The 24719-nt window shown below is 50.4% G+C and overlaps 1 protein-coding gene across 1 annotated transcript in view; it reads right to left on the reverse strand.

The window, feature by feature from the left end:
• Positions 1-24451, reverse strand: part of CHMP1B (charged multivesicular body protein 1B) — a 36497-nt gene extending 12046 nt beyond the window's left edge. Inside the window, exons 1-5 of the mRNA XM_082264627.1 lie at positions 24351-24451; positions 10591-10688; positions 6209-6355; positions 589-657; positions 392-499 (exon numbers count right to left, since the gene is read on the reverse strand). Of these exons, the coding sequence (XP_082120753.1) occupies positions 392-499; positions 589-657; positions 6209-6355; positions 10591-10688; positions 24351-24366 (438 nt within the window). The 5' untranslated portion in view covers positions 24367-24451. The remainder of the gene's footprint in view (positions 1-391; positions 500-588; positions 658-6208; positions 6356-10590; positions 10689-24350) is intronic.
• Between the last annotated feature and the right edge of the window lie 268 nt (positions 24452-24719).

Raw genomic sequence — 24719 nt, forward strand, 5'->3', positions numbered from 1 at the left:
GAGACCTCCCACCGCACACAGAGACCTCCCACTGCATACAGAGATCAGTCAGAGATCAGCAAGAGACCTCCCACCGCACACAGAGACCTCCCACTGCATACAGAGACCTCCCACTGCATACAGAGACCTCCCACTGCATACAGAGATCAGTCATTACATACAGAGATCAGTCAGAGATCAGGGACTACATACAGAGATCAGTCAGAGATCAAGGACCGCACACAGAGATCAGTCAGAGATCAGGGACTGCACACAGAGATCAGGCAGACATACAGTTCCTATACTCAGAAGATTAGACGTTACCTGTGGGGTAGTTAGTTGTTACCTGTGGGGTAGTTAGTTGTTACCTGTGGGGTAGTTAGTTGTTACCTGTGGGGTAGTTAGTTGTTACCTGTGGGGTAGTTAGTGTCGTTGTGCTGCTCATGGTGTCCTCCATATGTTGGGTCTGAACATCGAGGGTCTCAAACTGATGTTCAAATTTGTCCATTAAGGCGGAGATCTACAATGGAGGAGGAAAGTCCGGATGAGATCTCCAGGGAAATAAAAATCTTTACACACCGGAGAATTTCCTCCGACCGACCGACTCACCTTCTCCAGGTTCATACTCTTCAATGTGGCGTCCATCGACTTCACCACTCCGGCCATCGACTTGGTGACCTGGAAGAAATAGGAGACGAATCACAAATGAAGGAGGTCCCTATTCTTCTCATATATATATATATATATATATATATATATATAGATCTTTATATCACTAGAGGGGTCCCCAGCAGGAGGAAAGGGGGTCCTGATTCCTCTATATAGATCTTTATATCACTAGAGGGGTCCCCAGCAGGAGGAAGGAGGTCCTGATTCCTCTATATAGATCTTTATATCATTGGGGGTGGGGGGGGGTCCCTGGAAGAAGAAGGCGTGTGTCATACATGATCTGAGCTGCGTCTGTCTCGTTCTCTAATATTCACAATCTATGACGGTTCTCTCAGCCTCCATGTTGGAGATTTCTCCCCGGGGCCCCTTGGGCTGTACCCGGCCTCCTCATACATTATAGATCACTTCATTTACTGCAGAAAGTGATTGGATCTCAGACTTCCCCTCCCTCCGGGGAATCCCCATACATACCGAGGAGGAACTCTTTACAATTGGCAGTGAATTGTGTGACAGAAGAGTGGCTGGGACAGATAATTCCGCCCTCCGCCATAAACATTGCCATAAAGCTTCCCTAACCGCCCGATAAACCCGGAACATCTGCCGCCTTCTAGGAGAGATCACCGCCGGCTGTGGTTGTGTTTGTAGAAGTAGCAGAAGTTTTATCTGATGAGATCCTGAGGGGAAGATTATTTCCAGCGCACCGCCCAATCACATGGAGATCTCAGGAGACATCGCTCATGGAAAGAAGGACTTTTCAGCTGCATTGTACGAAGACAAGAAAGGCACCAAATATACAGCTGCATGCCTGGGGGCCCCGACACACCCGGGGGCCCCAACACACCCGGGGACCCCTGACACACCCGGGGGCACCGACACACCCGGGGGCACCGACACACCCGGGGGCACCGACACACCCGGGGGCACCGACACACCCGGGGGCACCGACACACCTGGGGGCACCGACACACCCGGGGGCCCCGACACCCGCCGGCTGATCGTCACCAGGAGAAAACTGCACCATCGTGGAGTATAGAATTATAAAAGAATTCCGGGACTCAGGTGCCCCCACCAATATACAACAGAACATAAATCCTAAATCATTCATTGGAATGTTACAGAATTATAGAAACATTAAATATTCAAAGAGGAGGGATTGAGATTTCTTTATAATTCATGCAAAATAAGATACTTCCACATAAACCCCCCCCCCCCCCATACCCCACTAGTCAGCCTAGTTCCATGTCCTTCTCAGCCAGTACATAAAGGTTCTTCTTGTTTTATCTGGAAGTGATATCAATAGTGGGGGTGGGGATAATATCGGACATTTCCCAGATCATTAGACCCACTTAAGGAAATGGAGGGATTGCTATAGGTCTACAACGGACATTTCCAACCAGGGTTCCTCCACAGGTTGCTAGGGGTTCCTTGAGCTGTGACTAATTGGCCTCCCATCTGAAAAGGTGCCCACATAGTTAGAAGTCAATACCACATGGAAGAACCAGGGAAATGGCACCAATAGTCTTTCCGATCAGCCAATCCCAACCAGGGTTCCTCCAGAGGTTCCTCGAGTTGTGGCTGCCTTCATAGTCCCGGGATCAACATCACTTGGAAAAACCAGTGGCATAGCACCAATAATCTTTCTGCTCATCCTTTCCTAACCAGGGTTTCATTGTACCCTAGGGTTCCCCCAGAGGTTTCCTGAGCTGTGACTAATTGACCTCCCATCTGAAGGTTGCCGCATAGTTCCAGGGTCAACGCCACAAAGAAAAACCAGTGGAATGGCACCAATCTTACTGATCAGCCATTCCCAACCAAGGCTCTGTGGAACCCTAGGGTTCCTCTAGAGTGAAGGGTTCCATGAGCTGTGGCTGCCTTCATAGTTCCGGAGTCAACATCACTTGGAAAAGTTGGAGAAACCAATGGAATGGCACCAATCTTTCTCATCAGCCAATCCCAACCAGGGTTTCATGGTATCCTAGGGTTTCCCCAGAAGTTGCTAGAGGTCCCTTGAGCTGTGGCTGCCTTCATAGTTCCAGGGTCAGCACCACTTGGAAAAACCAATGGCACAGCATCAATAATCTTTCTGATCAGCCAATCCCCACCAGGGTTCTATGGAATCCTAGGGTTCCTCCAGAGCTAAGGGAGCCTTGAGCTATGGCTGGGTTCATAGTTCCAGGGTCAATCCTACTTGGAATAACCAGTGGCATAGCACCAACAATCTTTCTTCTCAGCCATTTCCAACCAGGGTTCCTCCAGAGGTGGTGAGGAGTACCTTCAACGGACTAAATTACCTCCTATCTGAAAGTGCCCGCCCAGTTCCAGGGTCAACACCACTTGGAAAAACCAATGGCATGGCACCTAGGGATGCACCGAAATGAAAATTCTGGGCCGAAACCAAAAATGCAGGATGCCCTTGGCCAAAAACCAAAACTGAAACCGAAAATGACTTTTTCCCCCAAATAATTTTAAATTATATAGAAGAGGGGCATTCACCAAAAACAGGCAGCGACGTACCCCTGTCACTGCCACCCTGTCACTGCCACCCTGTCACAGAATATGTAATGTATATGTACTGTGATGGGTTGGCAAGAGGTTCATTTAATTACCATTGGTATTTGTATTATGCAGCATGAGGGGGTTAATGTATTGTCACTGCTGGTCACTCATCTATTAGTGACCGACCAGTGGCAGTTAATTAACCCCTTTGTGCTGCATTAGTGCAACCAGTATCAGTGTTAATTAACAGTGGTTGAACTGATACTGGTTGCACTAATGCAGCACAAAGGGGTTAATTAACTGCCACTGGTCGGTCACTAATAGATGAGTGACCAGCAGTGACAATACATTAACCCCCTCATGCTGCAAAATACTAGATACCATTGGTAAGCTCGACTCTGCTCCCCCCCCCCCCCCCGCCTCAGCGTCCCTCTCGGCAGTACACCCCCCCCCCCCCCCAGCGTCCCTCTCGGCAGTACAAACCCCCCCCCCCCCAGCGTCCCTCTCGGCAGTACAAACCCCCCCCCCCCCAAGGTCCCTCTCAGCAGTAAACCCCCTCCCCCCCCCCCTGCCTCAGCGTCCCTCTCGGCAGTACACCCTCCCCCCCCCCGCCTCAGCGTCCCTCTCGGCAGTACACCCTCCCCCCCCCCGCCTCAGCGTCCCTCTCGGCAGTACACCCTCCCCCCCCCCCCCCCCCCAAGGTCCCTCTCGGCAGTACACCCCCCCCCCCAGCGTCCCTCTTGGCAGTACACCCTCCACCCCCCCCCCTGCCTCAGCGTCCCTCTCGGCAGTACACCCCCCCCAGCGTCCCTCTTGGCAGTACACCCACCCCCCCCCCTGCCTCAGCGTCCCTCTCGGCAGTGTACACCCTCCCCCCCCCCCCAGCGTCCCTCTCGGCAGTACAACCCCTCCCCCCCCCGGCTCAGCGTCCCTTACTCTGCTCCTCCGATGTCCTTCCTTTCAAAAGATGTGCCTCTTGCCGGCGGCCCGCCTCCCTGTGATGTCACTACCACTACGATCTGTGCATGAATGAACTGACACACCGGGCGGCCGCTAATAGCTATAACTATGTGAGAGCTTCACTTCCCTGTCAGAGGAGATACCCGCCTGACAGGGAAGTGAAGTGAAGGCTCACATAGTTATAGCTATTACCGCCCGCCCGCCTGGTGTGTTAGTTCATTCATGCACAGATCGCAGTAGTAGTGACATCACCGGGAGGCGGGCCACCGGCCAGAGGCGGGTCTTTTGAAACCTGCGCTGCGCCGGCCATCTTTAATATCGGCATCTTCAACCCATTTTCGGCCGAAATGGAATAAGCCCTTTTCAGCTGAAAATTTTGGTTGCCGAAATTTCGGTGCATCCCTAAATGGCACCAATAATTTTTCAGAACAGCCATTCAAAACCAAGCTTTCATGGAACCCTAGGGTTCCTTCAGAGGTTGCTAAAGGCTCCTTGAGTTATGGCTGTCTTTGTAGTTCTGGGCTCAACACCACTTGGAAAAATAAGTGGAATGGCACCAATAATCTTTCTGAACAGCCAATCCCAAACAGGGTTCTGTGGAATCCTAGGGTTCCTCTAGAGCAGTGGTTCTCAACTCCGGTCCTCAGGACCCACTAACAGGCCAGATTTTAAAGTGGAGTTCCACCCTAAATTTATACTTACCTCCATCTTCTCCGGGTCACCTGAAAAACAAATGGATAATCGCAATTTTTTTTTTTTTTTTTTACTTACCTTGTAGAGAAAATATACTTACCTTACTTCCTTCTTCCTCCCCTCGGCGGCCACGGTGATTCGTCACTTCCTGGCATTTGCAATGATTCCTGAGAGCTGAACATCATCGCTCCCAGGAATCATTGCACCTGCACCGCCCCCGATGTCAGTTCCGGGGCGCGTGCGTCATTCCCTTCTAAACAGCTCTGGGCATGCCCAGAAGCTGTGGAGGGATGACGCTGTGGCACCGGAAGCGACGGCGGGGCCGGTGCAGTGCATCGTGGGACCGAAGAAGACAGAAGAGGACGCAGAAGAGGATCGCGCTGGCTTCAAGCTGCCCACACCTGAGATGGCAGCGCTGGACAATACTTTTTCAAGGTAAGTATTTCTCCTAAAAGGTAAGTGCGACCCGGGACAGATCAGAGGCATCCATTGTGGAATGTACTACCCCTGACTGTCCCGGGGGGGATTTTTATTAAAAAAAGTATTCCCAGGGAGGAACTCTGCTTTAAGTATTACCTTGGGGAGATGCAGACTAGAAAACTGCAATCACTGAGCAGCAAATGAGATCACCTGTGATGCAATTTAGTTATCTTGCAAACCTGGCCTGTTGGTGGGTCCCAAGGATCGGAGTTGAGAACCACTGGTCTAGAGGTTGCCAAGGGTCCCTTGAGTTGTGGCTTCCTTCATAAATCGAGGGTCAAAACCACTTGGAAGAACCAGTGGCATGGCACCAACCTTTCTGAACCTGGGTTGAATGGAAATTGGGATGGAGACTGATCGAGTTTCCTTGATCACTGACTAACTGGCAGTGTTTATTTCGTCGACTAAATTAACACCATTTTAGTTTACTAAAATACAACTAAAACTAAAATGGCATTTTAGTCAAAAGACTAGGACTAAAACTAAACTGAAATTTGCTGCCAAAATTAACACTGCTAATTGGCCTCCTATCTGAAGTGCCCACATAAATCTGAGGGCAACACCACTTGGAAGAACCAGTGGTCACATTCTGACCAGCCATTCCCAACCAGGGTTCCTCCAGAGGTGGCTAGGAGTTCCTTGAGCTGCGGCTGATTGACCTCCCATTTGATGCCTCCATAGTTCCGGGGCCACCACCTCTTGGTAGAGCCAGTTACCTGACATGAATGATCTGTACGGGTAATATTTTGATGAATACTGTAAGGGGAGAAAGTCTTCCAACAATTGTAAGAAGCATTTTACCCACGGACCTCCAATCTGGTTTTAGCAGGGGGTCCTCTAGACCTGAACATTATTTTTAAGGGTTCCTCTGGGGTAAAAGGTTGGGAAAGGCCGGATTACTATTATTGTGAAATAGCAGCACCCAGCATACCTTCCCCATAGTGACCGCTGTCTGCACTCTCGCCGCTACCGCGTCCACTCTGGCGCTCATCCGCAGGAAGTTTATGCCCTGATTCTTCTGCCGGATGGCGTTCTCGGCGTGTATGCGAGCGATCTCCGTGTTCCCCTTCTGAATCGCCTGCAGAGAGGAAAATCAACAAAACTCAGCAACAGTCACAGAGGAAAAATACAAAGCGTCTGATATCCAACTATTACTACCAAGGTATTACCACCCTACATCAACCTGGGCGTCCGATACCCAACTACAGTTGTGCTCATAAGTTTACACACCCTGGTAGAATTTATGATTTCTTGGCCATTTCTCAGAGAATATGAATAACAGAAAAACTTTTCTCTCACTCATGGTTGGTGATTGGCTGAAGCCATTTATTATCAATCAGCTGTCTTTACTCTTTTTATATCATAATGACAACAGAAACTCCCCAAATCACCCTGATCAAAAGTTTACACACCCCGGTGATTTTGGCCTGATAACATGCACACAAGGTGACACAAAGGGGTTGAATGGCTATTAAAAGGTCCCCATCCTCCCCTGTGATCTGTGAGTGTGTGTGTATAAAAGGTCATGGTTGGTGATTGGCTGAAGCCATTTATTATCAATCAGCTGTCTTTACTCTTTTTATATCATAATGGCAACAGAAACTCCCCAAATCACCCCGATGAAAAGTTTACACCCCCCAGTTCTTAATAGCGTGTATTGCCCCCTTTACCATCAATGACAGATTGAAGAGTTTTGTGGGATTTGTGGATGAGGCTCTTTATCTTCTCAGATATGGAGGTCAGGAGACTGAGATGACCACTCCAGAACCTTCACTTTATTCTGCTGTAGCCAATGACAGGTGGACTTGGCCTTGTGTTTAGGGTCATTGTCATGTTGGAATGTCCAAGTACGTCCCATGCACAGCTTCCGGGCTGATGAACGCAAATTTTCCTCCGGTATTTTTTGATAACATTCTGCATTCATCTTTCCATCAATTCTGACCAAATTTCCTGTGCCTTTTGTAGCTCACACATCCCCAAACCATCGGCAATCCACCACCGTGTTTCACAGTAGGAATGGTGGACCTTTCATCATAGGCCTTGTTGTCTCCTCTCCAAATGTAACGTTTACGGTTGTGGCCACAAAGCCCAATTTTAGTCTCCTCACTTCAGATGACTTTGTGGTAGAGGGTTTGAGGCCTGTCTCTGTGCTGTTTGGTGTAGTGTAAGCGGGATACTTTGTGGTAGAAGGTTTGAGGCCTGTCTCTGTGCTGTTTGGTGTAGTGTAAGCGGGATACTTTGTGGTAGAAGGTGTGAGGCCTGTCTCTGTGCTGTTTGGTGTGGTGTAAGCGGGATACTTTGTGGTAGAAGGTTTGAGGCCTGTCTCTGTGCTGTTTGGTGTAGTGTAAGCGGATACTTTGTGGTAGAAGGTTTGAGGCCTGTCTCTGTGCTGTTTGGTGTAGTGTAAGCGGGATACTTTGTGGTAGAAGGTTTGAGGCCTGTCTCTGTGCTGTTTGGCGTAGTGTAAGCGGATACTTTGTGGTAGAAGGTTTGAGGCCTGTCTCTGTGCTGTTTGGTGTAGTGTAAGCGGGATACTTTGTGGTAGAAGGTTTGAGGCCTGTCTCTGTGCTGTTTGGTGTAGTGTAAGCGGGATACTTTGTGGTAGAAGGTTTGAGGCCTGTCTCTGTGCTGTTTGGTGTAGTGTAAGCGGGATACTTTGTGGTAGAAGGTTTGAGGCCTGTCTCTGTGCCGTTTGGCATAGTGTAAGCGGGATACTTTGTGGTAGAAGGTTTGAGGCCTGTCTCTGTGCTGTTTGGTGTAGTGTAAGCGGGATACTTTGTGGCATTTGCGTAGTGTAATGAGACCGCCGACCCACAACATACTTGTGGGCTTCAGTCAGTATACGGCTTCCTCCAGTCTGAACATAGATATCAGATATTCCAGCCGCCCTCCTTACAAAGGTAACCGACAACTTAGCTTGTATGTGTCTGAAAACAACTAACTCTTTATTGAAGAAGAAACAGACTTTTATATACTTGAGAAGTATGTCAGTCACTACATGAACAATGAGCCGAATATTTACCCAAAACATCACACAATGGTGAGATAACGAGGTACAGCTGACTCATGGCTAATCCCATCTATACAAGGTTATTATCATTAACATGCTAATTAACTCTTACACCAGACTGGAGGACCAGACTGCCGGCCACAAGGCTAAAACGCAATACAAAATTACACATTATTAGAAGTGTAAATCAGAATAATTAGGAGGTGTGGAAGAGCGGTGGGTGAGCTGATGGTAACATCTGCTAGGAGTCTGACTGTGTGAAGCCTTATTGGTAATAGGCAGCTAGGCCCGGAGTCTTCATATATTCTCTGAGATATACGGGTGATAATTATTATTCTCCCATTTGAGGAATCCAAACCATATTCTGTGTCCATTAAGTCCATCATTTCCTTGGTCACCCTGAGCCCCTAATAGACACAGGGAACTTACACATAAGAGGAGCCTAGGGGGATGAGAGAGGAATTTCCCAACCTCCTTAAGGTAAGCTGTGTTCCACAGCCCCCCAACCAAAGTGACCCCCGTCACACGTAGTAATGGCTTTCTTCTGGTGACTCGACCATGCAGCCCATCTTTCTTCAGGGGCCTCCTGACACAGCCCCCCCCCCCCCCCCCCCCCATGTTATCAGAGAGTCCTGGATTTCACCTGAAGTTATTTCTGGGTTTTTCTTTGCATCCTGAATAATTTTCCTGGCAGTTGTGGCTGAAATCTCGGTTGGTCTTCCTGACCGTGGTTTGGTTTCACCAGAACTCCTCATTTTCCTCTTCTTGATTAGAGTTTGAACTCTGCTGATTGGCCTCCCAATTCCTTGGATATCTTCTTATATCTCTTTCCTGTTTTATACAATTCAGCTACATTTTCCCGCACCTCCCACAGACAATTCTTCTGCTTTCCCCATGACTCAGAATCCAGAAAAGCACTGGATGGAGGATGGAAGGGTCTGTCAGTGCAGCACTGGATGGAGGATGGAAGGGTCTGTCAGTGCAGCACTGGATGGAGGATGGAAGGGTCTGTCAGTGCAGCACTGGATGGAGGATGGAAGGGTCTGTCAGTGCAGCACTGGATGGAGGATGGAAGGGTCTGTCAGTGCAGCACTGGATGGAGGATGAAAGGGTCTGTCAGTGCAGCACTGGATGGAGGATGGAAGGGTCTGTCAGTGCAGCACTGGATGGAGGATGGAAGGGTCTGTCAGTGCAGCACTGGATGGAGGATGGAAGGGTCGGTCAGGAGTCCAGAAACTCATTGACCTTTTATACACACTCACAGATCACAGGGGGGGATGGGGACCTTTAACAGCCATTCAAACCCCTTTGTGTCACCCTGTGTGCATGTTATCAGGCCAAAATCACTGGGGTGTGTAAACTTTTGATCAGGGCGATTTGGGGAGTTTCTGTTGTCATTATGATATAAAAAGAGTAAAGACAGCTGATTGATAATAAATGGCTTCAGCCAATCACCAACCATGAGTGAGAGAGAAGATTTTCTGTTATCATTCATATCCTCTGACAAATGGCCAAGAAATGATAAATTCTGCCAGGGGGTGTAAACTTATGAGCACACCTGTATGTATTATTACCACCCTACATCATCCGATACCCAACTATGTATTACCATACATCATCCCAGGTGCTACCTGGTAATATATATTAATAATAAGTCCTGAGTGTCTAATACCCGACTATGAATAATACTACCAACAGAATATTTTATATTATAAAAAAATATTATATAAAATTATAGGATTGTAAAAATAATATATATGATAAAAAATAATAATAACAACGTCTGACACTGTACTATGTATAATAATAATAATAAAATTGTCCTGAGTGTCTATGACTATGAATAATAACACAAATATAATTTTATAATTATATTAAATAGATCATAAAATAATAATAAATTCTATATTCTAAAAAAAATAATCATAAAAAACATTATCTAAAACCATAATAATAATAACAATAAAATGAATAATAATAACAATAATAATATAAATAATAATAATAACAACAACAACAACAATATGAATAATAAATAATATAAATAATGTAAATAATAATAAATAATAATAATATAAATAATAATAAATAGAATAATAATAAATAATGTAAATAATAAATAATAATTAATAATAATAAATATAAATAATAATAATAATAAATAATAACAAATAATATAAATAAATATTATAAATAATAATAATAATAAATAATATAAATAATAATAATAATAAATAATATAAATAATAACAATAATAATAATAATAATAAATAATAGTGCGGTGAACGCCCCTTTCTCTGACCTTCTTGATTTTGGCTTTCTCCGCCTTCTCCTCCTTCTCACATTTCTTGGCGTTCCGGAGAAGTTCTTTGGCCGCGAACTTCAGGTTGAAGAGGTTTTCTGGACGGGGGTTGAGGATCAGAACCGGCAGATACAGAGATTGGAGGAATCCTGAGGACAGACATGATGGGTACACGGGGGGGGGGGATAACCCCAGGACCCCCCCACACCCCAACCTAACCTGAGGGTGCGATCCGGGATCCTGCCATAAGACTTCCTGTCCTAGGGTGACAACGCTCACTTACTGTACAGGACACACCCCTTCCTCTCTCTACAGCATAGGGGGAGGGGCTCTGTAGTCCACAGAGAGACCCCAAAACAATGTAACTGCTAACAGTCAGCTGGAGGACCAAAAAAAAAAAAAAAAGATGGGCTCCCTGCCCCCCCCCCCCCTCTTCACAGAGTTATTTGCTCCTCAGTGCTCTCCTCATCCCGCTCACTACACCAATTGTTAACCCAATACCCCCCCTCCCCCCCCACAGGTGTTCTAGCTCCTCCCCCTGGACTGAACGTCTTCCTCTGAGTTCCCCGCACACTGTGACATCATCATACCCAGAGGTTCCATAGACCTGCATTGTATACGAGGACACCAGGAACAGTCCATTGCTGGGGGGTGGGGGGGGAGCGCTGTGACGTCCTCCCAGAACACGCCTCTCCTGGGCCGATCTGTCACCGTCTGTCCACCGTCTGTGATCACTGTGACCAATCACAGATGTACACAATAGATGGCTTCCTTTTCTGCCATCCAATGAAAGGAATGGTGTGGCTGGCTGTGATTAGCCACAGTGATCACATGGTACAGAGAGGGGATTCCGGGGGAGGGGGGTGGGATCCACAGAGGGGTTGGAGATTCTGGGGGATCCACAGAGGGGTTGGAGATTCCGGGGGATCTATAGAGTCTATAGGAGGGGTTAGAGGAGATCCTGGGGGGGGGATCTATAGAGAGGTTGGATGATATTCCAGGGGGGGGATCTCTAGAGGGGTTGGAGGATTTCCAGAGGGGGGGGAATCTATAGAGGGGTTGGAGGATTTCCAGAGGGGAGGGATCTACAGAGGGGTTGGAGATTCCAGGGGATCTACAGAGGGGTTGGAGATGCCGGGGGATCTACAGAGGGGTTGGAGATGCCGGGGGATCTACAGAGGGGTTGGAGATGCCGGGGGATCTACAGAGTCTATAGGAGGGGTTGGAGGAGATTCTGGGGGGGGGGGGATCTATAGAGAGGTTGGAGGATATTCCAGGGGGGGGGGGATCTGTACAGGGGTTGGAGGAGATTTCGGGGCGGTGGAGGAGATCTGTAGAGGGGTTGGAGGAGATTTGGGGGGGGATCTATAGAGGGGTTGGAGATTCCGGGGGATCTATAGAGGGGTTGGAGATTCCGGGGGATCTATAGAGGGGTTGGAGATTCCGGGGGATCTATAGAGGGGTTGGAGATTCCGGGGGATCTATAGAGGGGTTGGAGATTCCAGGGGGACAGACGGTGGGGGATGTTATTTCGGTCGGACGGTCTGACCCTCTCCTGATGCTATTTATATCTCGGTCACATTTGGACGGCTCAGATTTCTGGAGGAACCGGTTCTGTCACACCCGGCTGATGTCACCCCTCCCCCCCTCCTCCCTGTCACATGGCTGCCATGACGATAACCGCCGCCAGGAATGTGACTCCTCGTCATTTAACTTAATGGCCAAATCTGATATGAGGATTATTACTGCACCTTCACCTGCCTGCCCCTCCCCCATCCCAGGAGGGACTATAGAGGATGGGGGCACAGAGTATAAGGACTTCTACAGGGGGGCGGGAACCTATAGAGCAGAGGGGGGGCAGGGACCTATAGAGCAGAGGGGAACAGGGAACTATAGAGCAGAGGGGGGGTGGGGCAGGATCTATATATAGATGCCCCCCCCCCCCCCCCAGTGCAGACTCCTTTAGGAAATGCTTTGTGCTTTTCATTTCACTATGCAATGCTACAAACACACCGCGTGTGATATTTTATGAAGTCATGTCATTGGTCAGTATGGAGTGGCAGCAGATCCCCCTCAAGAGGCAGCAGATCCCCTCAAGAGGCAGCAGATCCCCCTCGAAAGGCAGCAGATCCCCCTCGAAAGGCAGCAGATCCCCCTCGAAAGGCGCAGATCCCCCCTCGAGAGGCAGCAGATCCCCCTCGAGAGGCAGCAGATCCCCCCTCGAAAGGCAGCAGATCCCCCTCAAGAGGCAGCAGATCCCCCTCAAAGAGGCAGCAGATCCCCCTCAAGAGGCAGCAGATCCCCCTCGAAAGGCAGCAGATCCCCCTCGAAAGGCAGCAGATCCCCCTCGAAAGGCAGCAGATCCCCCTCGAGAGGCAGCAGATCCCCCTCGAGAGGCAGCAGATCCCCCCTCGAAAGGCAGCAGATCCCCCTCAAGAGGCAGCAGATCCCCCTCAAGAGGCAGCAGATCCCCCTCAAGAGGCAGCAGATCCCCCTCGAAAGGCAGCAGATCCCCCTCGAAAGGCAGCAGATCCCCCTCGAAAGGCAGCAGATCCCCCTCGAAAGGCAGCAGATCCCCCTCGAGAGGCAGCAGATCCCCCCTCGAGAGGCAGCAGATCCCCCCTCGAGAGGCAGCAGATCCCCCTCAAGAGGCAGCAGATCCCCCTCAAGAGGCAGCAGATCCCCCTCAAGAGGCAGCAGATCCCCCTCAAGAGGCAGCAGATCACCCTCAAGAGGCAGCAGATCCCCCTCGAAAGGCAGCAGATCCCCCTCGAAAGGCAGCAGATCCCCCTCGAAAGGCAGCAGATCCCCCTCGAAAGGCAGCAGATCCCCCTCGAAAGGCAGCAGATCCCCCTCGAAAGGCAGCAGATCCCCCTCGAAAGGCAGCAGATCCCCCTCCAGAGGCAGCACATCCCCCTCAAGAGGCAGCAGATCCTCCACCTTGTAAAACTTGGTGAATGTTGGCACAGATGACCAGGAGGCCGCCTTGCACACCTCAACCATTGAGGCCTGATGACGGAAGGCCCAGGAGGCACTGAGTGCCCTCGTAGAATGCGCCTTAACAGGGAAAGGAGGAATCTGACCCTTGATAGAATAAGCCTGGATCACCGTCTGCCTGACCCATGGTCCCGCGGATGTGACCTGCCCCTTACCAGGTCCAATCGTAAGGACAAATAAGGAATCGGACTTGTGAATTGGCTCAGTCGCCACCAGGTACATCCCAAGGGCCCGAACCGCATCCAGGGAATGCAAGGAAACTTCTTTTGGATGTTTTGGCTTAGACACAAAGTCTTCATTTAGGTGGAACCCCGAAATGACCTTAGGAAGAACGTGTCAGAGAAAAGGTTGTGGGGTGACTGGCAACTCCGCCAGTACTTGTGATGGGCGCATTAGGCACCTTCCCGATCAGCAAATGGGCGCATGCCGGTTCGCCGCGGGTTGCATGTGCAAACACTCACGCATTACGCCATAGACTCATCCAATTGCTGGCCTATAGAAGAACTCTGCTCAGCCAATCAAATTGCTGGATTGTCTTTGGCTCTCCCTGTGTCCTCAGCATTTTCTATCTTCCTTGGGTTTGGGTCAGTTGTGACCCGGCTTGTTCCTGACCCGTCTGCTCTCCTGGCTTTGACCCTTGGCTTCGTCTGACCTTCCCTGCTCCAGTTTGGCTCTCCTGCTACCTATCTGCCTGCCCACCAATAGCTGATCTTGGCTTGGCTAACGGACTTTGCTTCTGCCTACTTCCCACCCTTCTGTTATGACCTTGGCTATGCTCCCGTTACCGCTACCTGCCTGAGCCCTTGGACAATTTCTCTGTGTTTGACCCTCTGCTGCCTGGTTTCTCCAGTTTCTCCAGACCACCTGAAGACTCCCAGAGGATTCCAGTCCAGGATCCTTTTGTAGACCACTGGTCAACTCCTGGGACCCCGTTGGCAACCAGTGCTTCTGTGGGCGATACATCTTCTGTTTCAACCTCAGGGGGTGTACCGCACTCAGCCACAAGGGGAGCCCTCTCTGCATCTCAGATCAGGTACAACAGTGGTCCTCAACTGCAGTCCTCGGGGCCCACTAACAGGCCAGATTTTAAAGCAGAGTTCCGGGCACAGAATCCTTAGACCTCTATACATCCGCTAATCCTGTTTCTCACAATGAAATAATCGGTTTGCACGTATAAAATCTTACTTTATAAAATGTATGACCAGCGCCGCCATCTTTGTTCTGGATCGCTGAGTCCGTTGTGGGGAAATGTCTTCCCTTCTTCCTTGTTCTAGTGGGCGGAGGCCTGTGAGTCCAGCGCGAAATATCGCGCATGCCCAGTACTATGCAATCTGCATAGTACTGGTTTCCATAGGGATGGCAATGTTGAGGAAGTTGCCGCCCCTATAAAGCCATCAACAAAGGGAATTACTGGCAATGTGCTGTGTATACAGATTTAAATATGGCGCCGTCCGCGCTGGGCTCCGCCTAACATCGCATCATTTCCTGTTTGGAAATAACGCGATGAGAAGAGCGGCCGGCTGCCTACGCCACTGCACATTGCATCCTGGGAGCGACGAGTAAGAGCTCCCAGGATGCATTGCGGGACAGGAAGTGCCGGGGCGAGCCGCGGCTCAGGAGGGAGGAAGTCGATGGAAAGGGGAGTATATAATCCTCTCTAAAAAGGTAAGGAAAAAAAAAAGGCCGGGAATATCCAATTCTGGCACAAAGGATAAGGAAGCACATGCAGTAAATTCTACAGACACGATTCTGTGCCCGGAACTCCGCTTTAAGTATTATCTTAGATGCAGACTGGAATACTGCAATCACTGAGCAGCAAATGAGATCACCTGGGATGTAATTCAGTTATCTTGCAAACCTGGCCTGTTAGTGTCCCCCGAGGACCGGAGTTGAGGGCCACTGAGGAACAAGATAGAACAATTCAGAAGGACCACTTTGTCCCTGTGAATCACCAGGTAAGAAGACGGACAGAACAACGCAGCCAGGGACCCCGCGTGCCGAAATGATCGCCACCAAGAAAGCCGCCTTCTGTGACCAGGCAAGCAGAGAAATCCCACAAATAATTTCAAAAGGCGGTTTTTGAAGGACGGACAATACCAGAATCAGATCTCATGGGGGGGGGGGGGGCAGGGACCGAACCGGAGGAGCCAGGTGGTGAACCCCCCGCATGAAGATGTGAACCCCCCGCATGAAGATGTGAACCCCCTGCATGAAGATGTGAACCCCCTGCATGAAGATGTGAACCCCCTGCATGAAGATGTGAACCCCCCGCATGAAGATGTGAACCCCCTGCATGAAGATGTGAACCCCCCTGCATGAAGATGTGAACCCCCCGCATGAGGATGTGAACCCCCCTGCATGAAGATGTGAACCCCCCGCATGAAGATGTGAACCCCCCGCATGAAGATGTGAACCCCCCGCATGAAGATGTGAACCCCCTGCATGAAGATGTGAACCCCCTAAAGATGTGAACCCCCTAAAGATGTGAACCCCCCGCATGAAGATGTGAACCCCCCGCATGAAGATGTGAACCCCCTGCATGAAGATGTGAACCCCCCGCATGAGGATGTGAACCCCCCGCATGAAGATGTGAACCCCCTAAAGATGTGAACCCCCCTGCATGAAGATGTGAACCCCCCTGCATGAAGATGTGAACCCCCCGCATGAGGATGTGAACCCCCCGCATGAAGATGTGAACCCCCCGCATGAAGATGTGAACCCCCTAAAGATGTGAACCCCCCGCATGAAGATGTGAACCCCCCGCATGAAGATGTGAACCCCCTAAAGATGTGAACCCCCCGCATGAAGATGTGAACCCCCTGCATGAAGATGTGAACCCCCCGCATGAGGATGTGAACCCCCCGCATGAAGATGTGAACCCCCTAAAGATGTGAACCCCCCGCATGAAGATGTGAACCCCCCGCATGAAGATGTGAACCCCCCGCATGAGGATGTGAACCCCCCGCATGAGGATGTGAACCCCCTAAAGATGTGAACCCCCCTGCATGAAGATGTGAACCCCCCTGCATGAAGATGTGAACCAAGGAATTCATGGCCAACCGCCTATGGAAGAAAATTGGCAGAAATCTGTCCCTTGATGGTGCCGAGGGCCAAACATTGGTCTACACCTCACCAGAAACTCCAGCAGACGTGACACCGAGAAGGAATGGAGGGGGGACCCCCCTCCCCCGAGACTCACGCCAAGTAATGGACGCCTTCTACTTCTCGGAAGATTTACCATTGAGTTTAGATTTCTTCGTTATAAACAGCGTGGGAATCACCGAATCCGACAATCCTCTGTCCTTCAGTGCCGGGCTTTCAATATCCAGGCCATTAAATGGGAAACGGCGACTCCCTGGGCCCCATCAGATACCTCCTCCAGCAAGGGGTTCCTAGCGCGGGACTCCCCTCAAGGCATCATGGCATGTATTAAAATGGCAAATGGAGCCACCACAGCGCCCCCCCCCCCCCTCCTCTCCAGCCACAGCTCTCACAGCCCCATACTATCAGTATAGCCACCCCCGCCAGGGGGACTAAGGGGGGGGGTGTAGCTAGTGCAGGTAAACCCACTAATGAGGAGGGGGTGCTATTAGGGTAGGAAGGGCACATGAGGGACCGACCAACCCAGGGAGAGGTTTGTGTCCACCCTTAAATTTCCCAGAGAAAATGGGGGGGACACTACACATGAAACTTTAGGAACTGGGTGGGCACCGCTCTGGACAGATCACCCCCCCCCCCCCATCTTTGAATGGAGGGAGCTGCGGGCCTGAGGTACCCTGCGACTCAGGCTGTGACCCGGTCCTGTGTGTCCTCAATTCACTCTCCAGCCAGTCCCCGTCCAGTGGGATCATGTCACAGCCGACCCTAGTGTGGAGCTGCGGTCTGCATGCGCTCGCTGGCCAGACTGGGGAGACCGTTAAGCCCCGTACACACGCAGATTGTTGGCCGTAAATTTTCGGCCAACGTCCGATCGGCCAATTTTCGGCTTGTTAGTATGATGCTTCCAACAACCAACTGCGACTTTTCAGCCGAACAAAATCTGGTGTGCAGACTATAAAATTTTTGTTGGCCGTCAACACAACGGCCGATTTTCCGTCAGTCAGTACAGATTTTGGCAGACAAAAATCTAATGAGCAAGACTGGGCATGCTCAGAGAAGAAAAACACACGGAAAGTAAACCGTCACATGACATCACTCCCGTCACATGACATCACTCCCGACACATGACATCACTCCCGTCACATGACATCACTCCCGTCACATGACATCACATGACATCACTCCTATCACATGACATCACTCCTATCACATGACATCACTCCTATCACATGACATCACTCCTATCACATGACATCACTCCTATCACATGACATCACATGACATCACTCCTATCACATGACATCACTCCTATCACATGACATCACTTCTGAAGTTGGTTTTTGTTGGCCGAGAAAATTCGTGTGCAGTCTAGGCACATTCCAACCAACAAAACACCACTGGACAAAAGACGGACGATCGGTCGGCTAACAATCAGTGCGTGTGTACGGGGTTTGAGGAACAATCGGCCGTTGTGTGGACGGCCAACAAAAATTTTATAGTCTGCACACCAGATTTTGTTCGGCCGAAGAGTTGCAGTTGGTTGTCGGAATCATCATACTAACAAGCCTATAATTGGCCGATTGGACGTTGGCCGAAAATTCACAGCCAACAATCGGTGCGTGTGTACGAGGCTTAAGGATCCAGGAGATCCAGTGCTTCACCCAATCCGGCTGAGGATTGGAATTCTCACAGAAACAGAACTGATAGAAAGAAAATAAAAGGAAAAATTGCCAGGACCAGAGATCCCAGCAGAGAGCTAGATCCACGACTAGATCCACGACTAGATCCACGACTAGATCCACGACTAGATCCACGACTAGATCCACGACTAGATCCACGACTAGAGCTGTGACCAGATCCACGACTAGATCCACGACTAGATCCACGACTAGAGCTGTGACCAGATCCACGACTAGATCTGTGACTAGATCTGTGACTAGAGCTGTGACTAGAGCTGTGACTAGAGCTGTGACTAGATCTGTGACTAGAGCTGTGACTAGAGCTGTGACTAGAGCTGTGACTAGAGCTGTGACTAGAGCTGTGACTAGAGCTGTGACTAGAGCTGTGACCAGATCCACGACCAGATCCACGACTAGATCTGTGACTAGATCTGTGACTAGATCTGTGACTAGAGCTGTGACTAGAGTTGTGACTAGAGCTGTGACCAGATCCACGACCAGATCCACGACTAGATCTGTGACTAGATCTGTGACTAGAGCTGTGACTAGAGCTGTGACTAGATCTGTGACTAGAGCTGTGACTAGATCTGTGACTAGAGCTGTGACTAGAGCTGTGACTAGAGCTGTGACTAGAGCTGTGACCAGATCCGCAACCAGACCTGGCACTAGGTTAGTGACTAGATCCGTGACCAGGCAGAGAAAAACTGAAATCCTATAGCAGGAAGTGGGAGGAGACCACCTGGGACCGCCCCATAGTTGTAGTCCTCCTGTAGGGGGCAGAATAATCCATCAATCAAGGAAGATATGAAGCTGTGTCCATCAATGAATGAAAGAGAAGATTTGTAGTTTGGGAGCTCGGTGCCGGACAGTCTGACCTGAAGTGAGATCTCCGATTATTAATCACAGCTCTGACCAGGTGGCCGGCTGTTTAACAGTGTGGGTCTGAGGTTCCGTTACATTGGTGGCAGCGGTGGGATTCTTCCTGCAGTCTGGGACATCCAAACCTCCACCGGGATCCAAGGTCCGGGGAGCAGAAGAGGAGAGGTACAGATATCAGCCGCCATGGAAGAGGAATTCGGAAGGAGGTTGCGAGAGATGCGGATACAGCACAGGGGACCGGTGTCAGAGAAGATCCTCAGCACAGGGGACCGGTGTCAGAGAAGGTCCTCAGCACAGGGGACCGGTGTCAGAGAAGGTCCTCAGCACAGGGGACCGGTGTCAGAGAAGGTCCTCAGCACAGGGGACCGGTGTCAGAGAAGGTCCTCAGCACAGGGGACCGGTGTCAGAGAAGGTCCTCAGCACAGGGGACCGGTGTCAGAGAAGGTCCTCAGCACAGGGGACCGGGGTCAGAGAAGGTCCTCAGCACAGGGGACCGGGGTCAGAGAAGATCCTCAGCACAGGGGACCGGTGTCAGAGAAGGTCCTCAGCACAGGGGACCAGTGTCAGAGAAGATCCTCAGCACAGGGGACCGGTGTCAGAGAAGATCCTCAGCACAGGGGACCGGTGTCAGAGAAGATCCTCAGCACAGGGGACCGGTGTCAGAGAAGGTCCTCAGCACAGGGGACCGGTGTCAGAGAAGGTCCTCAGCACAGGGGACCGGTGTCAGAGAAGGTCCTCAGCACAGGGGACCGGGGTCAGAGAAGGTCCTCAGCACAGGGGACCGGTGTCAGAGAAGGTCCTCAGCACAGGGGACCGGGGTCAGAGAAGGTCCTCAGCACAGGGGACCGGGGTCAGAGAAGATCCTCAGCACAGGGGACCGGTGTCAGAGAAGGTCCTCAGCACAGGGGACCGGTGTCAGAGAAGATCCTCAGCACAGGGGACCGGGGTCAGAGAAGGTCCTCAGCACAGGGGACCGGGGTCAGAGAAGATCCTCAGCACAGGGGACCGGTGTCAGAGAAGGTCCTCAGCACAGGGGACCGGTGTCAGAGAAGATCCTCAGCACAGGGGACCGGTGTCAGAGAAGGTCCTCAGCACAGGGGACCGGTGTCAGAGAAGGTCCTCAGCACAGGGGACCGGTGTCAGAGAAGGTCCTCAGCACAGGGGACCGGGGTCAGAGAAGGTCCTCAGCACATGGGACCGGTGTCAGAGAAGGTCCTCAGCACAGGGGACCGGTGTCAGAGAAGATCCTCAGCACATGGGACCGGTGTCAGAGAAGGTCCTGCTGGGATGGTATGATATAATCTGCTGGGAGCTCTGGGAGGAAGCGCTAGCCTGTGAGCAGCAACACCAGGGAAGAATCCTCCCCTCCATCCAGGAATGGTACTGGTCCCAGTATGGAGTGTGAATGGTACTGGTCCCAGTATGAAGTGTGAATGGTACTGGTCCCAGTATGGAGTGTGAATGGTACTGGTCCCAGTATGAAGTGTGAATGGTACTGGTCCCAGTATGAAGTGTGAATGGTACTGGTCCCAGTATGGAGTGTGAATGGTACTGGTCCCAGTATGGAGTGTGAATGGTACTGGTCCCAGTATGAAGTGTGAATGGTACTGGTCCCAGTATGAAGTGTGAATGGTACTGGTCCCAGTATGGAGTGTGAATGGTACTGGTCCCAGTATGGAGTGTGAATGGTACTGGTCCCAGTATGAAGTGTGAATGGTACTGGTCCCAGTATGAAGTGTGAATGGTACTGGTCCCAGTATGGAGTGTGAATGGTACTGGTCCCAGTATGGAGTGTGAATGGTACTGGTCCCAGTATGAAGTGTGAATGGTACTGGTCCCAGTATGAAGTGTGAATGGTACTGGTCCCAGTATGGAGTGTGAATGGTACTGGTCCCAGTATGGAGTGTGAATGGTACTGGTCCCAGTATGAAGTGTGAATGGTACTGGTCCCAGTATGGAGTGTGAATGGTACTGGTCCCAGTATGAAGTGTGAATGGTACTGGTCCCAGTATGAAGTGTGAATGGTACTGGTCCCAGTATGGAGTGTGAATGGTACTGGTCCCAGTATGGAGTGTGAATGGTACTGGTCCCAGTATGAAGTGTGAATGGTACTGGTCCCAGTATGGAGTGTGAATGGTACTGGTCCCAGTATGAAGTGTGAATGGTACTGGTCCCAGTATGAAGTGTGAATGGTACTGGTCCCAGTATGGAGTGTGAATGGTACTGGTCCCAGTATGGAGTGTGAATGGTACTGGTCCCAGTATGAAGTGTGAATGGTACTGGTCCCAGTATGAAGTGTGAATGGTACTGGTCCCAGTATGGAGTGTGAATGGTACTGGTCCCAGTATGGAGTGTGAATGGTACTGGTCCCAGTATGAAGTGTGAATGGTACTGGTCCCAGTATGGAGTGTGAATGGTACTGGTCCCAGTATGAAGTGTGAATGGTACTGGTCCCAGTATGAAGTGTGAATGGTACTGGTCCCAGTATGGAGTGTGAATGGTACTGGTCCCAGTATGGAGTGTGAATGGTACTGGTCCCAGTATGAAGTGTGAATGGTACTGGTCCCAGTATGGAGTGTGAATGGTACTGGTCCCAGTATGAAGTGTGAATGGTACTGGTCCCAGTATGAAGTGTGAATGGTACTGGTCCCAGTATGGAGTGTGAATGGTACTGGTCCCAGTATGAAGTGTGAATGGTACTGGTCCCAGTATGAAGTGTGAATGGTACTGGTCCCAGTATGGAGTGTGAATGGTACTGGTCCCAGTATGGAGTGTGAATGGTACTGGTCCCAGTATGGAGTGTGAATGGTACTGGTCCCAGTATGGAGTGTGAATGGTACTGGTCCCAGTATGGAGTGTGAATGGTACTGGTCCTAGTATGGAGTGTGAATGGTACTGGTCCCAGTATGGAGTGTGAATGGTACTGGTCCCAGTATGAAGTGTGAATGGTACTGGTCCCAGTATGGAGTGTGAATGGTACTGGTCCCAGTATGAAGTGTGAATGGTACTGGTCCCAGTATGGAGTGTGAATGGTACTGGTCCCAGTATGGAGTGTGAATGGTACTGGTCCCAGTATGAAGTGTGAATGGTACTGGTCCCAGTATGGAGTGTGAATGGTACTGGTCCCAGTATGAAGTGTGAATGGTACTGGTCCCAGTATGAAGTGTGAATGGTACTGGTCCCAGTATGGAGTGTGAATGGTACTGGTCCCAGTATGGAGTGTGAATGGTACTGGTCCCAGTATGAAGTGTGAATGGTACTGGTCCCAGTATGGAGTGTGAATGGTACTGGTCCCAGTATGAAGTGTGAATGGTACTGGTCCCAGTATGAAGTGTGAATGGTACTGGTCCCAGTATGGAGTGTGAATGGTACTGGTCCCAGTATGGAGTGTGAATGGTACTGGTCCCAGTATGAAGTGTGAATGGTACTGGTCCCAGTATGAAGTGTGAATGGTACTGGTCCCAGTATGGAGTGTGAATGGTACTGGTCCCAGTATGGAGTGTGAATGGTACTGGTCCCAGTATGAAGTGTGAATGGTACTGGTCCCAGTATGGAGTGTGAATGGTACTGGTCCCAGTATGAAGTGTGAATGGTACTGGTCCCAGTATGAAGTGTGAATGGTACTGGTCCCAGTATGGAGTGTGAATGGTACTGGTCCCAGTATGGAGTGTGAATGGTACTGGTCCCAGTATGAAGTGTGAATGGTACTGGTCCCAGTATGGAGTGTGAATGGTACTGGTCCCAGTATGAAGTGTGAATGGTACTGGTCCCAGTATGAAGTGTGAATGGTACTGGTCCCAGTATGGAGTGTGAATGGTACTGGTCCCAGTATGAAGTGTGAATGGTACTGGTCCCAGTATGAAGTGTGAATGGTACTGGTCCCAGTATGGAGTGTGAATGGTACTGGTCCCAGTATGGAGTGTGAATGGTACTGGTCCCAGTATGGAGTGTGAATGGTACTGTTCCCAGTATGGAGTGTGAATGGTACTGGTCCCAGTATGGAGTGTGAATGGTACTGGTCCTAGTATGGAGTGTGAATGGTACTGGTCCCAGTATGGAGTGTGAATGGTACTGGTCCCAGTATGAAGTGTGAATGGTACTGGTCCCAGTATGGAGTGTGAATGGTACTGTTCCCAGTATGGAGTGTGAATGGTACTGGTCCCAGTATGGAGTGTGAATGGTACTGGTCCCAGTATGAAGTGTGAATGGTACTGGTCCCAGTATGGAGTGTGAATGGTACTGGTCCCAGTATGAAGTGTGAATGGTACTGGTCCCAGTATGGAGTGTGAATGGTGTTTATGGGGAGACATCCGCACAAGGAATGGAAAGCGGAGTTCCAGCCATTCACTCACCTGTCCAATGGTCCAGCGATGCGGACGCCCGAAGCCTCGATCCTCTCCCTCGATCCTCTCCCTCGATCCTCTCCCTCGATCCTCTCCCTCGATCCTCTCCCTCGGCATCACTGCTGTGGGCACCCGGCTGGGACAGTTTGTGGCTTCTCACCTGGGGTACGCACTGCGCATGTGTGAGTCACGCTGTGCGTCGTGATTGGCTGGCAATTTTCTGGGACCTCTGACATGTCCCAGAAGATTGTAGGGGGGGAGGGGGGGAGGAGAACTTCCGCTCAGGGTGCCCCCCCCCCCCCCCAGAACAATGACATCCCAAATGTGACATGTCAGGGGGTAGAATACATAAAGTGGAAGTTCCATTTTTAGGTGGAACTCCGCCTTAAGCCGACTGGTCCAGGAGGAGATGTGATTGGATGAGAGGTGCAGAGCTCTCCGCTGATAACCTGAGTGTGCCCATGGGCAGCGGAGGAAAGTCCAATGGAAAGATTTACTATGGAGGCCGGGGGCTGTTATTAGAGAGAGAGAGAGGACCCCGATATTGGGAGTGACACCGCCCCTCCCCCCCCTTTATATAATATAAGATGTATATATATATATCCCCCTCCCCCAATATACACTGCCCCTCCCCCCCTGTATACAATGTATACAATATAGGATATACATATACACCCCTCCCCCCCCAATATACACACTGCTCCCCCTGTATACAATATAAGATATACATATATATACACCCCTCCCCCTGTATGAAGGATACTCTCCATGTTGGACATCTCTCCGGTATTTCGGTCTCTCCGGTGTTTCTCTCAGTGAAATTCTCCGCCGTCTTCCGGTTTCCCGTTCGCTCTCTACTTCCTGTTACCCGCTGACGTCACATCCACCACAGCCAATTGGATCCCTTTCCGGGTATCGTAGGCGTGTCTTCTGCTCTCCGGTGACACTGGGCGGGGCGGTGAGCTCACTGTCTTGTGACTCCTCTCCAGTCACAATGGGTGAAGGGGCGGAAACCTTCATGCTGACACGCCCAATCCTGACTCCTCCATCATCTTTAGGCGGAGCGTTATACTGCTAACAGGGCGTGGTCAGAATCCATTCATAAATCCTCTCCGTCATCACATCGCACGTC

This window comes from Pelophylax lessonae (assembly GCF_965119305.1).
Source record: "Pelophylax lessonae genome assembly, chromosome: 7".
Classification (NCBI taxonomy): domain Eukaryota; kingdom Metazoa; phylum Chordata; class Amphibia; order Anura; family Ranidae; genus Pelophylax; species Pelophylax lessonae.